General features: G+C 42.3%; 1 protein-coding gene across 1 annotated transcript in view; it reads right to left on the bottom strand.

Annotated features, from left to right (window-relative positions):
* The window catches only part of Atrnl1 (attractin like 1), a 515,328-nt gene that overhangs the window by 334,991 nt on the left and 160,520 nt on the right, over positions 1 to 19,817 (bottom strand). The window contains exon 25 of the mRNA XM_021151617.2: positions 14,453 to 14,514. Within this exon, the coding sequence (XP_021007276.1) occupies positions 14,453 to 14,514 (62 nt within the window). The remainder of the gene's footprint in view (positions 1 to 14,452; positions 14,515 to 19,817) is intronic.

Below are 19,817 nucleotides of genomic sequence, written 5' to 3'. Positions count from 1 at the left end.
TGGTGAATGGGGCAAACAGAACACTGTCTATAAGAGGACATTTGTTAACATTTCCCTCCAAAAATTAATGTAAGAGCCCTAAAGAGGGGACTGGAGTTTAACTATCTTCCATGAAGAAGGGCCCCAATATGACAAGATTACTGTCCGTCCTAGTGTGCTTGTTGTTGATGGACACCATCACCAAAACCAACTTGGGGAAGAAAAGGCTTGACTGATTCTGGTTACAGTCTAGCATCAGGTGAGCATGGCAGAAGTGTGAGCTGGGAACTGAAGTGAAGAGCAGGGAGGAGCAGCACCTACGGGCTCTCTCAGCTGCCTTTCTTATAAAACCCAGGCCTACCCACGTGCCTCAGGATGGAAACTCAAAGGCACAAAGGCGAGCTGTGCCCTCCCATACCAATTAGAAATTAAGACAATGCCTCATGGAGGATGCCACAGTCATCAAGGAAATGCCATTCAAAACAACCCTGAGACTCCACCTCACACCAGTCAGAATGGCTGAGACTAAAAACTCAGTGACAGCACTGAGGATGAGGTGAGGATGGGGAGAAAGAGGAACACTCCTCCATTGCTGGTGGGACTGCAAACTGTATAACCTTTACTCAGGAAATCAATCTGGTGATTTATCAGAAAATTGGAAATAGTTTTCTACCTGAGGACCCAGCTATACCACTCCTGGATATATATATATATATATATATATATATATATATATATATATATATATATACCCAAAAGATACCCCACCATGCCACAAGGACACATGCTCTACTATATTCATAGTGGCCTTATTTGTAATAACCAAAGCTGGAAAAAACTCAGATATCCCTCAACCAAAGACTGGATACAGAAATGTATTCCACTATTAGAAATGAGGAAATCATGAATTTTACATGCAAATGGATAGAACTAAAAGATATCATCCTGAGTGAGATAATGCAGAACTAAAAGGACATGCATGGTATGTACTCACTGATAAGTGGATATTAGCCAAAAAGTATAGAATATCCATGATACAACTCACAGATCATATGAAGTTTAACAAGAAGAGAAGCCCAAGTGAGGATGCTTCAGTCCCACTTAGAAGGGGGAAGAAAATTATCATGGGAGGCAGAGGGAGGGATCTGGGTGGGAGGGGTAGAGAAGGAGAAAGGGGGGAAAGGATCAAGTATGGGGGGAGAAGCCTAGAGGACCAGGAGAATTCACAGAAATATGTAGTTTCAGGAGGTGGAGAGGGAACCTCTAGAAAGTCCCAGAGGCCTGAAATGTAAGAGGTTCCCAGGACTCAGTGGGGATGACCTTACAGCCAACCATTGGAAGGAGGTCAGGACCCCTATGGAAGAGTTAGGGGAAGGACTGAAGGAGCTGAAGGGGATTGCAACCACACAGGAAGAACGACAATGCCAACTAACCTGGCCCCCTGGGAGCTCCCAGAGACTAAGCCACCAACCAAAGAGCATACATGTGCTGTTCCACGGCCTCCAACACACATGTAGTAGAGGACTGCTTTGTCTGGCGTGAATGGGAAAGGATGCAGCTAATGCTGGAGAGACTTGATGCCCTGGGGAAGGGGGATGCTGGGGATGGGGTGGAGGTAGGAAGAAGCCAAGGAGTTAAGAACTAGAGACCACTTTTCTACTGCTTGGAGGTAGGACCTCATAAAAAAACCAAAGCACTGGCACCTTGTCTGTTTAGCTTTCAGGTCTGACTTAGCACATCTCTAGCCTTCAAGACACCCAGACTATTGTGATTCATTCTGGTAGATGAAGTCCAAATGTTCTGATCTAAGAGACAGGCAGACAGACACACAGATAGTCAGATAGACAGGCAGACACAGACAGACAGACAGACACATGATAAAAATGTCTGAAATATGCATGTTGCTGTAAGTCAACTCAGCTGTGGATGCTGAGAGTAGCAGACATGACAGTGAAAGGTAAGAAGGGTCACTTCAGTCAAAGCCACCTGTAAGGCCTTCGGTTCCCTCTCAGGCATCTCTCTGCTGCTACATTGACTTCACAGGGCTTGTCTGTGCCCGGTAGATCATGTTAGTAGAATCAGTTACATTTCGTTCCAGCTCCCCATGGGCTGTGTGTATTGCAACTGAAGGGTTTGTGACAGGGAAGGGGACTCTTCCTGTTTACTCTGAGATGGAGCAGAATTTGTGTCCTCATCCACATGCCCCAGGTGACACGTGGAAGTCAGAGGAGAATTGGAAGGAGTTGCATTTCTCCTTCTTTCAAGAGGACGCTGGGAACAGAACTTAGGCCCTAAGACCTGGTGGCAAGCCCCTTTGCTTGCTGAGGCACCTCACTGCTCCCAGCAGTCATAAACTATAGGCAACTAATACTGAGAGTGGGAGAAACAGTCTACCACAGAAAAGAGCCATTGGATAACCAACTAGTTGTCCAAGAGCAAGGCCGGCCCTGAAAACATCCATACGAGTAACATTGTATAGTCTGGGCAGGATAGATTTAGATATCTGAATGTAGACACACACAGGCGTGTACATACACAGTTATGTATACAACCACAAACACTGGAAAAGAGGCTATGGATTTGAAAATGGAAAGTGTACATGGGAGAATTTGGAGAGAGAAGGGGGAGAGGGAATTATATAACTATATCATGATCTCAAAAAAGTAATTAATAAGTCATAAAATAAATCTTTTAAAAAAATAAGTAAAAGGAAAAATGAGGGAGGTTGTCCCCACTGACTGGCCTTCAGTGAGCTCTGGGAAATGTGACCACTGTGGGCAATGGTGATCACGTGCGTGTCTGAGACAGCACTATGTTGAGGCCAGGGAAGACTCCAGGGAGCACTGGTGACCTTGCAGCCAGGTCAGCCATGTTTCAAAGAGCACTCTTCCTCCCAGCTTTTCTGCTGCCCTTGAATAATTTACAGCCATCTGTATGCATCGTAACAGATTTTACACTGAAGTCAGTGGTGGCGGGTAGGTGTACTCAGAGGGGTTTCCCGAGCATCGAACCTTATGTATGCTGAAAGGCCAGACTTGCTATAATAATGTGAAATAGTGAACGGTAGCTAAATTTCTATTGAAAAGCAACAACAAAAATGGCTGACAAGGAACATAGCCCTAAATATGCAAATTAAAAATATAAAACCTTAGAAAATTTGAGTTGGGGGGTAGCTTGTTCCAACACTGAAAACTGAATTTCATAAAACTAAAAACGTTGTAAATATGTGAAAGGCGCTATTAAGAGAGTACAAGACAATCCAAAGACTGAGACCTCTGCAGATAAGATATCCAGCAAAGAGTTATACTTCAAATATGTAAAGTGTGCACTGAAAATTCAACAATACTACAATGAAAGTTAATGAACAAAAAAAAAAATGGGCAATGGATCTGAAAAGCACTTCCTCAAAGAAGACCAAGGTATAGTGAGTAAGAACCTGAAAGATTATCATTGGTATAGACAGTATCACCTCTTAAGGAAAGGCAAAGAAATCCAGAACATACCATCACATAAGTACATGCTGTCAGTGGGGAGTTGGGGTGGTGAATGCCTGTACGTATGTGTGTGTGAGTGCATGCCTGTGCATGTGTGTGTATAAGTGTGTGTGATCACATGCCTGTGTCTAGTGTGTGTGAGTATGCATGTGATTGTTTGAATATGTGTGTATATGTCAGTGTGTATGTGTGTGTGCAACTATATTTGTATGTGTGTGAGTGTGTATATATGTGTGTATGTGTGTGCAAGAATGTATATATGTGTGTATGAGTGTGTGTATATATGTGTGTGTGTGTGTGAATGTGTAGTGTGTGTGTGTGTGAATGTGTAGTGTGTGTGTGTGTGTGTGAATGTGTAGTGTGTATGTGTGTGTGTGTAACTAAATTAAAGAACTGACAGGGACAAGCCCTGATGAAGATGTGAGATACAAGGAGCTTCCAGCTTTGCAGTTCCGTGAGAAGAGATACTGTCACTCTAAAATGGCAGCGAGTGTTGTGAAGAGGAAAGTCCAGGTAACCTCTCACCTCCTAACCTTCTAAGAACTTATCCTAGAGAAATAAAAACTGGAGTCCATATTAAACATAAAAAAAAATGTTGTTCTCTGATACATTATTTTTAATTTCCAAGAAGTGTAAGTTCTCTCAGTGGGACAATAAACTGTGACATGTCCAAAAGCAAAATACTAACTCACAATGCAAAGATCAGGCTACTGACACAAACACAAATAACACAGACAAATCTCAAACGTAATAGGCTGAGGAAAGAACATATGAAAACTGCATCAAGGAGCAAGGGACAGGGAAAGGGGACAGGGGCAGGGACAGGGACAGGGGCGGGGACAGGGGCAGGGACAGGGGCAGGGACAGAGGACAGGGACAGGGCAGGGGCAAGGGCAAGGGCTGGGGACAGGGGACAGGGACAAGGACTTGAACATGAATAGGGGTCGGGGCAAGGGTGGGAGTGGAGATGGGAACAGGGACAGGCACCAGTCATTCTGGGAAGAAGAAAGAATGCTAGAGCATCATTCTGGGCTTTGAGAACAAAGGTGGAAATTACAAGAGTTCCTAAGACTACACCAGAAAATGAATCTTACTGCACATAGCCTAAAATGAAAGCAAATAAAGAAGCAACGAGAGGGAAAAACAGCATAGGCAACAAACACCCTCCTCACACCACCTAGTGTACACACAACAAACACCTTCCCCATACCACCTAGTACACACACAACAAACACCCTCCCCATACCCCCTAGTACACACACAACAAACCCCTCCTCACACCATCTAGTACACACACAAAACCAACTGCAAGTGGAGCAGACAACAAGAGGTAACACCATCAGCTGGACCAGGTGGCAGAGGAGCCTGAGCCCCCATCAGAACTAAAAATGGGATGGAAGTTTCAAATCATCAGGTTACATAATTTAAGTCATGCCTTAAAAATAGTACTTGGGCCCTTTTGGATACAATGCAATGAAGGAAGGTAGAATAGGGTTGGCGGGAGTTGGGGTGGGGTTATGTGGGAAAGGACATTCAGCTGCTTTGTAAGCAGTAGAGTGAGGCCTGCAGTGAGACACAGTGAGACATGCTGTGAGGCATGCAATGAGACATGCAGTGAGGCATGCAGTGAGGTACAAAGTGAGAGATGCAGTGAGGCATGCAGTGAAACACTCGGTGAGGCATGCAGTGAGGTACATAGTGAGAGATGCAGTGAGGCCTGCAGTGAGGCATGCAGTGAAACACGCAGTGAGGCACACAGTGAGGCACATAGTGAGAGATGCAGTGAGGCATGCAGTGAGGCACATAGTGAGAGATGCAGTGAGGCATGCAGTGAGGTACATAGTGAGAGATGCAGTGAGGTACATAGTGAGAGATGCAGTGAGGCATGCAGTGAGGCATGCAGTGAAACACGCAGTAAGGCACACAGTGAGGCACATAGTGAGAGATGCAGTGAGGCATGCAGTGAGGCATGCAGTGAAACGTGCAGTGAGGCACATAGTGAGGCACACATTAAGGCAGGCAGCAAGACATGCAGTGAGACATACAGTGAGACACACAGTGAGAGATGCAGTGAGACACAGTGAGGTACATAGTGAGACACACAGTGAGATATGCAGTGAGGCATGCAGTGAACCAGTTCCTGACAGCTGGAGACCTAGAGAATACTGGAAGGGAGGTTGACTGCCAGAACAGCAGGTTATCATCAGGACAGGCTGGCTTGTGGGTATTAGGTAGCAGTTAAGGGTAAGTGTGAAGTTACTGACAGGACTCGCTGAGGTCTGTTTTTACCATTTGTGCTCTCTCACCTCAGCATTGTGGGAATGTTGTTTTAACTCCCCACAAACTGCACTGCCACCATTCATGCCTGTCATATTAACTACACTAATTTACCAGAGCCAACAGGGAATAAACATCTATTTTCTTCCACAAGGAAGCCAGGGAGAAAATTCTGAGGCCAATTTCCAATACAATAAGCACTGTTTATGGATTCTAGGTAGGGAATCCCAGAGCCCCAGGCCTCGTTTACATTAACAGATCTGAGCTCACTGCTGAGACTGGGGGCACCTGCGTACCCTGTCCACCTTTCACATGGGTCTTTGTCCTTGCTCTGTTTAGTTTTGAAGTTTGGTTGGTGGGGTGTTTTTGAACCCTGTAAATACTCGTGGGTCATGTCAAGGACTCTGTTTACCAAGGACTTGGATTTTTTTGTCTTGTCCATTCGGGATGCACATTACTGCCTTTTTTTAAAAATCTATTTTAAAACCCTTAAAAACAGCAAGATCATGTGCCTTTTTCATGATCCTGGTGACCACGTCACATCTGTGTGCTCCCCTCCACATTAGCTTTGCTGTGTTTGTTTTGCAAATGCTTGAGGGTTTTAGACTTTGCTTTTGAATCCTTTAGATTCTCCTTAAATTAGATACTTAAAATATTAATCTACAGCTCTTGACACTCTGTACAACTCATGGTGGTGAGGCCACAGGTTAAATACAAGTCTCAGACATTTCTCATCCTTGCTGGTAAGCCAGTGAAGCAGGACAGTTCCTTCATATGTCATTTGGGATGGTCTATAATAAGCACCTCTGATTACAAACTGGGGCTTGTAAAAGGAGGAACTAATGTTTATAGTGACACTGTTCAAAGTAGTTATAAAGGGGAGACTGAAGCACCGATTGACAATCAGCAGAAAGACAGTACAGTGAGAGGGAATATGGCTGAGCTGGCACCTCGGTGACCCCACAGACAGAAGGTTCTGCTTTACCCCTGCCCTCTGAGAATCCAGAGGAACCTTGGTGGACTAAGTCAGAAGCCTGGCCTGCAGAACACCTCAAGATGGGGAAATAAGCTTTGAGTCAGAACAGCACTGTGTTTAGAGAGGTGAAAGTCTGGGATGAGCCATCGCCATCCAGAAGAGTGAACCCCAAGGGTACAAAACTGGACTGTGCACCTCTCCCGGAAAAGGACCACCCAGAGGTGTGAATGGCTTCTGCTGCTACCCAGAAAAGAGTATCCATAAAATCACTTTAGGCATTTAAGGAGAGGTCACCAATAGAGAATCAGCAAATGCAATATATCATATTCATCTTCCCAAGGATATAAGTCACATAAGTCACATGATCATGTCAACAGATGAAGCCCAACATGGCTGCCTTCCTCCTATATGGAGACCATCAGTATAGCGGTACAGAAGTACTCACCTGCTCCCTCCCAGGCTTCCTATATGAGACTTTCCTCTAACAATAGTTTGCTATTCAAATTGTATGCTGGCACCTCCTCCTCAGAGGATTTGTTGTTTGAGAAAGTGAGAGGTGACAGGGGAAGGGGGACACTGGGGAGGGTGATGGCCTTGGAATGGACCCATGCTTTGTGGGTTAAGACATCACCACCCATGTCAGCACCTACGGCACGGTGTTTTCTAGCAAAAGGCTAAAATGGCTCATGATTTCACTCCTAATAGCTTAGAAAGTGTTTCCGTGAGGGAAATCCTGTTGGAGCTCCAGTGCTTTCTGTATTTTTTTAAAAGGGAAAAAAAAAACACACACAAAAAAGTGGAGTAAGTGGTTACAGTTGTATAGGACTGATGCCTTCAGTGGGATATGGAGAGAGAGGCAAATACTAGGGGCCAAAAAGATGCAAGAGCCAGAACATGGGAGAGCACCCCACAATGGCGACATACACACTCAGGATGTCTTCCTACAGCAAAGAACAGTAACCGAGATAATGTCTCACAGTGAGGACTTGAGACAAAGCTAATCTAAACAATGTTTCATTGAGAATTCTTCTAGGACACTCCATACTGAGTCAATTTGACAGTTAAAAACTAACCATGACACGTAGGTTATATAGGCATATACAGGGTATACCAGATATCTCAGTTAGGGTTAACATTGCTGCGATGAAACACCATGATCTAAAGCAACTTGGAAAGAAAGTGGTTTCTTTCACTTAAAGTCTCCACCATCAAAGGCACTGGAAGCAGGACCTCCAGCAGGGCAGGGACCCAGAGGCAGGAGCTGATGTAGAGGATATGGAGGGTGCTGGTTGCTGGCTTGCTCTCCGTGGCTATCTCAGACTGCTTTCTCATAGAACACAGGGTATCAGCCCCAGGATAGCCCACAATGGGCTGAGCCCTCCCCCATCAGTCTGTAATTTTAAAAATGCCTTACAGGTGGATCTTATGGAAGCATTTTTTTCTTTTTCTTTTTTGAAATTTTTTATTAGATATTTTCTTTATTTACATTTCAAAAGTTATCCCCTTTCCTGGTTTCCCCTCCAGAAACCTCCTATCCCATCCCCCATACCCCTGCCTCTATGACAGTGCTCCCCCACCCACCAGCTCACTCCTGCTTTCCCATCCTGGCATTCCCCTACACTGGGGCATCCAGCCTTCAGAGGGCCAAGGGCTCCTCTTCCCACTGATGTCCTCTGCTATATATGCAGCTGGAGCCATGGATCCCTCCATGTGTACTCTTTGGTTGATGCTATAGTCCCTTGGAGCAACCACTGTGGGGGTGGGGGCGAAGGGGAGGGGTCTGGTTGGTTGATCTTGTTCAGCCTATGGGGTTGCAAACCCCTTCAGCTTCTTCAGTCCTTTCTCTAACTCCTTCATTGGGGACCCCGTGCTCAGTCCAATGGTTGACTGCGAGTATCTGCCTCTGTATTTGTCAGGCTCTGGCAGAGCCTCTCAGGAGAGAGCTGTATCAGGCTCCTGTCAGCAAGCACTTCTTGGCATCCACAATAGTGTCTGGGTTTGGTGACTATATATGGGATGGATCTCCAATTAGGGCAGTCTCTGGATGGCCTTTCCTCAGCCTCTGCTCCACACTTGGTCTCTGTATTTCTTCCCGTGAATATTTTGCTCCCCCTTCTAAGGACTGAAGCATCCACACTTTGGTCTTCCTTTTTCTTGAGTTTCATGTGGTCTGCGAATTATACCTTGGGTATTCCAAGATTTTGGGCTAATTTCCACTTATCAGTGAGTACATAACATGTGTGTTCTTTTGTGATTGAGTTACTTCACTCAGGATGATATTTTTTAGTTCCATCCATTTGCCTAAGAATTTCATGAAGTCATTGTTTCTAAGAGCTGAGTAGTACTCCATTGTGTAAATGTACCACATTTTCTGTATCCATTCCTCTGTTGAGGGTCATCTGGGTTCTTTCCAGCTCCTGGCTATTATAAAAATGGATGCTATGAACATAGTGGAGCACATGTTCTTCTTATATGTTAGAGCATCTTTTGGGTATATGCCCAGGAGTGGTATGTCCAATTTTCTGAGGAACTGCCAAACTGATTTCCAGAGTGGTTGTAGCAGCTTGCAATCCCACCAACAATGGAGGAGTGTTCCCCTTTCTCCACATCTTTGCCAGAATCTGCTGTCACCTGAAGTTTTGATCTTAGCCATTCTGACTGGTGTGAGGTGGAATCTCAGGGTTGTTTTGATTTGCATTTCCCTGACGACTAAGGATGTTGAACATTTCTCTAGGTGTTTCTCAGCCATTTGGTATTCCTCTGTTGAGAATTCTTTGTTTAGTATTTTTTCAACTGATGTTCTACAGCTCATAGGAGGCCAACAGTGTCTATGACCTTATCTAACAGTAACTTCCCTCGTTTAAGTGTGGTCCAATTATAACATATGAAAGTTGAGAAACTGCTAAATTACACCCTATCCTACACTGTAAAATACACCAAGTAAGAAAAAAAAAAAAAAAAACAATGACAGCTTCCATTTGCTATTCCATTTTACATAGCAGAGAAAAATATTGTAAAAAAAAGTCCACTCACTTCTATAATCATTTAATAAAATGTTTATCACATACCACAACAGTAATAAGATGAACCTTTAGATCTTACAAATAAAGACTGAGATTTTGAGAAGCTGGGTGACCTACTTTAAGAGGGTGCCAAGAGCTAGGATCGGAGCCAAGCCAAGTCTATAAATGACTTCCCTAGTGCTGGCCCAATTGCGTTTGCCATCAGAAGTCTCCAGAATAAGAAGGTAAAACCATCTTGATACAGTATTTGAGCCATGGCCCCAGAAGGAGGACTAAGTTGGAGTTGGCTCACTTGATCACATGCTGACCCAGTAGCTGGGTTAGCACTAGCAACAGGGGCCAACAGCCTGACTGGAGGATGTCCACAAACATTACCTTCTCTAAAATTTCATGGTAGCCTTCGAAAAGAGTAAATTAATACACTTCAAAATAGTCTGTCCATGTATTTGCTTAACAATAGGATGATTTTAAATTATCTAATTTACATTTCACTACTAGAAGAAATTTAAATGACAAAGAGCCTGTCAAAAATATTTGATTTCACATAGTGATTAGAATATTTTAATTCACCTTGTCTATAATGCTAACCTAAAGTAGAGAATCATGGCTAATAAATGGTACACACTGAACTAGCTTTCTTTTGCTTAATAAAGGAGCTACTGAACTGAAATATATGCACAAAATCAGAAGTCCCAAGCATCTAAAATTTAAATAATTTATATGTACATTCACCTGTGAATTCTCACACATAATTTAACATTCTAATATATGTCAATCCACACTATTTTGCATCAAGTGTTTTTATTTTAATGCATGAAATAACGCTCATTCAATTGTAACTTCTAGTGTTCTCTAAAAATACACAGAATCTGTTACTATTGTAAAAATTCATTGTGTTGTATGGAATAAGAATTATAAAACATACATATTTTACAGTGCTTCTTCAAGTTTCACCTTTAAGAGAAATATATGAAGTATAAATAACTCTTCTGCAGCCGTGACAGGTATGTATACTGCCGGTATTGAGTGTTAAACATTATAGTTACTACACACACAGACACACAGGCAAACATGCTTACTCTCAGAGCGCAGTGACTAATCAAATTTGAAAAGGTAGGCAAAGGAACAGAGAAGGTGAAAAGTGAAGACAAGAATTTAAACTCTTGGACAGCAGGTGGAGAGGGAGATCAGATGTGTTATGTATGTGCCCCTATGGATGAATCAAAAGGAAATTACAGGAAGATAGATTTCAGCTCAATTATAATGAACATCCAGTGAATGGGTGATGGAAAATCCTTTCTCCAGAGAAGCTGAGTTCTAGTTAGTAAACGTACTCAGGCATGAGATAGCTCAAAATCTGGAAAAATTAGGTTCGCAGATTCAATTCATCCCACTGTCACCCACTTCATTTCCACATGGCTCTTGGCTCCTCAGGCATTAGAGCTCATCAACTTTGAAAAGTTTACTATCTCTTAACGTAACGTATTTTTAGACTCCTGCGACGACACAGGAACCTAGGGATTATATAAAAACCTGAATGGAATACCGGGAAGGGATTGATTATCTGGCGTTTGGAAACAGGGATGATGAACCACATGCTGAGAAACTAGGTACTATGGCTTCTTGATGGCCAAGTCAAACCAAACAAACTGGTAGGCAGAGTGAAATTCATACTTCACTCTGCTCTGAAGTTGTGTGCACGTGTGTGTGTGTCTTATATAAGAAGAGCCAAGAGGACACCACTGGGCAGTACACATCCAAGACAACGTTTATAATATAACTTAGCTGAGATTCCATAGCACAGACGGTCTAACTGGAACACCGTCGTCCCCAAGCCCAGTATCTCTTTCTTCATTTACAACCATGAGAATGAATACAAAACAAGAGTGGCTGCAGGTTACTGTGCTTCTGGGAATTATGACCACTAACCTCTCATAAAGAGACACATGTCAATTGGCATCTCAAAGCCTCTGAGAAGTAATGTCAGTTAAAAAAAAAAATCAATCCACAGTTGTCCATGTCACATTACAATACACAGCATTTTCCAAAGTATTTTACCTTTGGAATTTATATCTTAAGAACTTACTTTATTAGTGCGTACATACCATGTATGTCCTTTTGGGTCTGAGTTACCTCACCCAGGATGATATTAGCCAAAAAAAAAAAAAGTACAGAATACCCAAAATACAGTCCACAGAACTCAAAAAGGTCAACAAGATGAAGGGCCCAAGTGAGGACATCTCAGTCCCACTTGGGAGAGAGAAGAAAGCAATCACAAGTTGGGAGGGAGGGACCTGGGAGGAAAAAGGGATGGGGGGAGGGGAACATGATCTGGTACTGGGGGGCGGGGGGAAGGACTGAAGCCCTGAGGACCAGCAGAAAGAATGGAAACAGGCAACTTTGAGAAATAGGAGGTTGGAGGGTCCCTCCAGAATGTACCAGAGACCTGGGAAGTGAGAGACTCACAGGAATCAAAGGGAGGGACCTTAGATGAAATGCCTGTCAGTGGGGAGAGGGAACTTGTAGAGCCCACCTCCAGCAGAAAAACAGCATCAAGTGTGGGAACTCTGACCCATAATTGTTCCTGTCTGAAAGAACTGAAGGGATGAAAATGGAGAGGAGTCTGCGGAAAAGAAGGTCCAGCGACAGGCCCACAAAGTGGGACCCAGCTCAAGGGGAGGCCCCAAGGCTTGACACTATTACTGAGGCTATGGAGTGCTCACAAAAAGGGGCCTATCATGACTGCCCTCTGAAAGACCCAACAAGCTTCTGAGTCAGATGCAAATATTTGCACCCAACCAATAAACAGAAGCTGCTGACCCCTGTGGTTTAATTAGAGAAAAGCTGGAAGAAGCTGAGGAGGAGGGCAACCCTGTAGGAAGACCAGCAGTCTCAATTAACCTGGACCCCAGAGATCTCTCAGACTCCAACCAGGCAGCATACAGTAGCTGATATGAGGCCCCCAACACATATACAGCAGAGGCCGATGTGTCTGAGTTTAGTCAGAGAAGATGCACCTAACCTTCAAGAGACTTGAGGCCCCAGGGAGTTTAGAGATCTGGTTGGGTGGAAGGTTTGGGGGTGGGGACATCTTCATGGAGACAGGGGGGTGTGGAGAGGAGGTATGGGATGTGGAACAGTCAGAGGGAGGAGCAGGAGGGGAATAAAATCTTGAGTGTAAAAAAAAATCAAATTTAAAAAAAAAGAACTTACTTTAATACATTACTTAACTACTAACCTGGGAACTTAACTCTATTCGAAGTCAATTGTAGTATTTCTAGACTAGAAACCCATTCAAAGCAGAAATGTTTTCTAAGTCAACACACATTTTGGCACATCACTAAACACACATGTTATTAGTCAATAATGAATTGAATTGATTCAACCTAGAAGATTTAACTAACCCAGGAGGTATGAGTGCTATTCATTTCATTAATTAAAATAGTTTTAATTATTTTCATGAAAAGTGAATGCAAACTGAGTTGTCTTTCTACTGAATTCACTGGGCACAAAGCAGGATAAAAAAAATCTTACACAACTGCATTGCAAGTGTAATCCATCTGCTCAATGGACATACATAATATGCATCCAGGAAATGGAATAATAAGATAAGCAATTGACAAATATGATCTGACAGACTATACACGCACAGACACACAAACACACACAAGACATACATAGACATACATAGACATACACACACAAATACTCACAGACACACACATACATGTACACATACAGACATAGATACACACATACATGTACACAAAGACAGACACAAACACATACACATGAGCGCACACACACATAGACATACACACACAGACACACACAGAGACGCAAACACATACAGTGACATACACATATACACAGAGAGACACACACACACACAAACACAAACACATATACGAATAGACTCACACAGAGAGACACATTCACACATACATGTACACACAGACACAGACATGCACACACAGTCACACACAGACACAGACACACAAAGACACACACACACAGAGACAGACACACACACAGACACACACACAGATAAACACACACAGACAGACAGACAGATGTTGTGGCTAGCCCAGGGTCTAATTATATTTGATGATAATTCTCCTCTCCTGTGAGGGGTTGTGAACAAGGAATGAGTCAGCATTCAGGTGATTTCCTGTAAACCTTCTTCCCATCTTCATTTATAAATAAAGGTTAGAGCCGGTGATTGGGTGGAGAAAGAGAGAAGGTGGAGCTGAAGGTTTTGGGAGAGAAAGAGAGAGAGAGGACAACAGAAGGGGAGGTGGAAGGAAAGCGGAACAGAAGCACATGGCCTAGAGAATCCGCAAGTTCTAAGGGGTCTCATAGAATGGGAAAGATGGTAGTGTAATGGTAGATCAGCCCAATCTAGGAGCATAGCTTGTATTCATATTGAGTTGTGCTTTTATTGCCAGGGAATATTTGGGTGGGAGATTTACCACAACAGACATACACAAACATGCACATACTCAGAGAGACACAAACACACACCCAGAGATGGACACACACAAACACATTCACACATACATGTACACAGACACACACATACAAGTACACACACATGCACACACATACACATACTTGTACACACAGACATACACACACACATGCACACATAGACACACACACACATATGATTAACGGATTAAAACTCAGCAAAAGCCAATTACCTGAAGAAGGTGACAAAGAACTGCACGAGATCCATGATCGTGTTGTGTTGTGAAAACGCAATCTGAAAAATCAAAATATGAAAAAGTTTGAAGTTTACTGAACCTTAATTCTTCAAAGCCTGTAGGGATGTCTCACAGTATTTACAAACATGTTATTTCTAAATCTGAAAACATTAAGACTTAAGCATACATGCATGAACCAAATGCATGCTAATGTGCAAGCTTTACTTGCAAACTATTAATCATTAATGAGGGCATGACACAGATATTAATGAGGACTGCTTTTCAGATTATGATGTTGAGCAGCTAAGACCTATGGTAAAATTAAGTCAGAAACATGAGAGGGGAGTTGCACATGAAATAAGAAGACACATTAAATGCACCTACAGAAACTTCCAAAGAAATTCTTTAACAGTGATCATGTTTTCAATTAACATGGTTGATACTTACTTTTTTATAAGAAACCAGGAAAACACATGCATGCACACATTTTGTTCTGTACACTGAAACAATGTGCCACTTCTTTTTATAATCTTTCTTGAGGAACTACTACACACCATGGGGCGATAGCATGGCGGCTGAGTGGAGAAGAACGCATTAGAAACGACACTACACAGAGTTGCCTCGTATGTTCTAGGAAACTGTACAGCTGTGTATCTCAGTTTTCCCGTACTGAATGGTAATGAAGAAAACATCTTCATCATAGTGTTATAGGAAAACAAAGAAATAGAAATGAAAATATAATAAAAATTATGTCTATAACATGGGGCATGTAACAGAATTGATGTAACAAATATTGGACTTCAAGTCTCTGAAGAAAGAAATCGAAGAAAACTTCACAAGACGGAAAGACCTCCCATGCTCATGGATTGGCAGGATTAATATAGTAAAAATGGCCCTTTTGCCTAAAGCAATCTACAGATTCAATGCAATCCCCAACAAAATTCCAACTCAATTCTTCACAGAGTTAGAAAGGACAATTTGCAAATTCATCTGGAATAACAAAAACCTAGGATAGCGAAAACTATTCTCAACAATAAAAGAACTTCTGGTGGAATCACCATCCCTGACCTAAAGCTATACGACAGAGCAACTGTGATAAAAACTGCATGGTATTGGTACAGTGAAAGACAGGTAGATCATTGGAATAGAATTGAAGACCCAGAAATGAACCCACACACCTATGGTCACTTGATCTTTGACAAAGGAGTGAAAACCATCCAGTGGAAAGAAGACAGCATTTTCAACAAATGGTGCTGACTCAACTGGTGGTTAGCATGTAGAAGAATGCAAATTGATCCATTCTTATTTCCTTGTACAAAGCTCAAGTCTAAGTGGATCAAGGAATTTCACATAAAACCAGAGACACTGAAACTTATAGAGGAGAAAGTGGGGAAGAGCCTCTAACATGGGAACAGAGGAAAGATTCCTGAACAGAACATCAATGGCTTGTGCTGTAAGATCAACAATAGACAAATAGGACCTCATAAAATTGCAAAGCTCCTGTAAGGCAAAGGACACTGTCATTAATGCAAAAAGTCAACCAACACATTGGGAAAAGATCTTTACAAATCCCACATTTGATAGAGGGCTAATATCCAATATATACAAAGAACTCAAGAAGTTAGATTCCAGAGAAACAAATAACCCTACTAAAAATTGGGGTACAGAGCTAAACAAAGAATTCTCAACTGAGGAATACCGAATGGCTGAGAAGCACCAAAAAAAAATGTTCAATATCGTCAGGGAAATGCAAATCAAAACAAAAGACCACCTCACACCAATCAGAACGGCTAAGATAAAAAAAACTCAGGTGACAGCAGATGCTAAAGAGGATGTGGAAAAAGGGAACACTCCTCCATTGCTTGTGGGACTGTAAGCTGATACAACCACTCTGGAAATCAGTTTGGTGGTTCCTCAGAAATTGGACATAGTACTACCTGAGGACCCACTAATATCACTCCTGGGCATATACCCAGAAGATGCTCCAACATGTAATAAGGACACATGTTCCACTATGTTCATAGCAGCCTTACTTATCATAACCAAAAGCTGGAAAGAACCCAGATGTCCCTCCACAGAGAAATGGATACAGAAAATGTGGTACATTTACCTAATGGAACACTACTCAACTCTTAAAAACCATGACTTCATGAAGTTCTTAGGCAAATGGATGGAACTAGACTAGACTATTCTAGTTATTGTATTATGATACACTAGATTGTATCAATCTTTCATCCTGAGTGAGGTAACCCAATCACAAAAGAACACACATGGTATGCACTCACTGTTTAAGTGGATATTAACCCAGAAACTTAGAATATCCAAGATACAATTCACAGACCACATGAAATTCAAGAAGGAAGACCAAAGTGAGCCACCAATTTTATATGGGTGCTGGAATCCAAACTCAAATCCTCACCCTTACGGGACGAGTGCTTTCACCCACAGAGCCATTTCCAGGGTGCAAAATAATGAATCTTAATAATGATTGGAGACTGGTCATGTCAGTTTTGTGCTAGGCAACCAACAGATGCTACAGGTTGCAAACTGGCTGCTCAAAGCAGACTCAAGACTATTGTACCAGACTTTCAAAATGTTTCTTCTCAGGAGATTTTCTGTAGAAAATATTGTAACAGGCAGCTGTGGAAATCTCTACACTGCAATCGTGCAGCCCACTGTCAGACACCACACTAGCTTTGAGAAATAACATTACATGAGGCAAACTGAAGGACCAAGGGGTCCCTAACATGATGTGCTGGAAACATAAGTTCTCAAACTTCTCCGTTGGCAGTACTGCCCATACACGGTTTGGGTTAATTATGGAGTGAGCCCTACGATGGTACTGGTGGCTTTATAAGAAGAGGCAGAGATTCCTGGACCCATACCCTCTGCCTTGTTACATAATGGATCCTGCCAGGATAGAACACAACAAAAAGGTCCTTGCCACATGCCAACACTTTCTTAATGAACTCCAAACCGCTAAAACTATAAACAGGAAATTTGCCTTACACGTTGTTCAGATGGAAATATTCTGTCATGAAGAAGAAAATAGATTACAACTCAAGGTGTCCACTTAAAAGATGTTAATTTATTCATAAGTTGATTATCAAACTAAGAATCTATCGTATTCAGGGTCTTGTACCAGGTATGTGAATATATTGATTGAAAAATTAAAATTCTAACTTGGGGAGGAACCAATTAATGGTAATAATTATACTATGTGTTGTAGTAAGTGCCAAAGGACTTAAGAACAGGGGAAAAAATCTCTATGCTGTATTTACATGGCTAGGTTATGAACGCATACTTTCAGAAAACTGTCTCAAAACAGGCAAAATTTACAAAAAAGAAAAAGTTAACAGAAGAAATGTAATGTTTTATCAGGTTCAAATGTATCTGACTGTTCTCATCTTTACCCAGCTGAAACACCAGGTTGCAACTCCAAGCCCTTCCTGCTGAGATAGGGAGGCCTTCCAAAGGAAGGAAAGGCAAGGGCAGGGGTCATTTCAATCCATGCTGGGCAGCTGGTGTTCAAAGAGCTGATGGCTGATCATCTGCATCCTGCCATGGCTATCACACTCATCTAACACTCACTCATCTAAAGCGGGCGCCTTCCTTCTTACTCTGGGTACTATACAAACAACTTTACTATAATCCGAAATTATCTATTTTAGAGGTTAATGTGAAGGTTCTTCACTAAATATAGGATCCATGATCATAGTGCTTTTATTCTTATTTTACACGACTGACACAACACTTCAAACAATATTTGGTACGTGGTAGTGGAAAGCATTTAATTAAATTTTTGGAATGAAATCTACTTCAAAATTTAGCACCAGAGTATTGTTGGGGCTTTCGCCATAAAGATAAAGAGAACACCTAAGATACTATGACAAAAACATTTAAAATAATTTACTCTTATTTATTTATAATGTTGATATGTATGATAGATTTAATGCTATGGGGAATATTTATTTGAGTGTAAAACATATGTTTCTATTTAATAAGGTATTAATTTGAATTGAAAAGTGCATAAAATATTCTAGAACAAGATTTCAGAAATGTATTTTGATGCCTGTACTGGCTAGTTTTGTGTCAACTTGACACAGGCTGGAGTTATCACAGAGAAAGGAGCTTCGGTTGGGGAAATGCCTCCATGAGATCCAACTGTAAGGCATTTTCTCAATTAGTGATCAAAGGGGAAAGGCCCCTTGTGGGTGGGACCATCTCTGGGCTGGTAGTCTTGGGTTCTATAAGAGAGCAGGCTGAGCAAGCCAGTGAAAGCAAGCCAGAAAAGAACATCCCTCCATGGCCTCTGCTTCAGCTCCTAATTCCTGACCTGCTTGAGTTCCAGTCCTGACTTCTTTCAGTGATGAACAGCAGTATGGAAGTGTAAGCCGAATAAACCCTTTCCTCCCCAGCCTCCTTCTTGGTCATGATGTTTGTGTAGGAATAGAAACCCTGACTAAGACAAATTGGTACCAGTATAGTGGGGTATTCCTGTGACAACCTGACCATGTTTTGGGAAGGACTGTGGAAGGACTTTGGAACTTTGGGCTTGAAGATACATTTGTTCTTATGAGCTCTGTGGTATGTTGTGTAGGAACTTGGAAGATAATGTTGAGAACAGTGCAGAAGATGGAGGTCTGACTTGTGAAATTTCAGAGGGAAAATTAAAATTAAAGACTCTTTTCAAGGCCATTGCTATTTTGATTGGGAAGATTCTGTGGTTCTGGTTAGCTGGGACTGAAGGATCAGATGTGATTAACAAGATACCAGAACTACTAAAGTGAAAACTTTGCATTACTGGGACTATTGATGCTGGTTAGATGGAGTTATGAAATTAGCGGTGATTAAGAAGAGACCAGCATCGTTGAGGTGACATCTTCTGGGAAGTGTTTTCTGAAAGCACAAAAAGGCTGTGTTCCAGAGATAGCCAAGGTTGTACTCCTGCTGCAGTGGGACTTGGTAATGTGTAAGGGTCACCCAGGTGGTACTGGTTTTGAAGGCATGAAGAGGTCATGCAGAGCAGCTGAGGCTCGGCATTGTGAGAGACCATGGAAGGCCATTGGTGAAGGTGTAGCCTCAGTTGCAATTGACGGCCCAGGACTGAAGGGGTCATGCAATGTTTTGGAGATACCAGTACCATGAGATGACCACAAAGAGCAGCAGCAGTGGAGTACAGGCATCTGGAGCCGATAGGACAATGCGTGTGGTACAAAGGGCATGGCTGGAGAAGTGACCCAAGCCCTTGGAGAAGCCCAGAAGATCGTGAGTTGGATCCCAGACATTGGATGGTTGGAGATTGATTTTTTTGCTTTTGATTGTGACTGTGCCCTGATATTTTCCCTCTTGAAGGAAGAAA

This window comes from Mus caroli, chromosome 19, assembly GCF_900094665.2.
Source record: "Mus caroli chromosome 19, CAROLI_EIJ_v1.1, whole genome shotgun sequence".
In the NCBI taxonomy this organism is placed as follows: Eukaryota; Metazoa; Chordata; class Mammalia; order Rodentia; family Muridae; genus Mus; species Mus caroli.
Note: the sequence above shows the minus strand (reverse complement) of the source record. Positions and strands in the feature narration are given on the sequence as shown.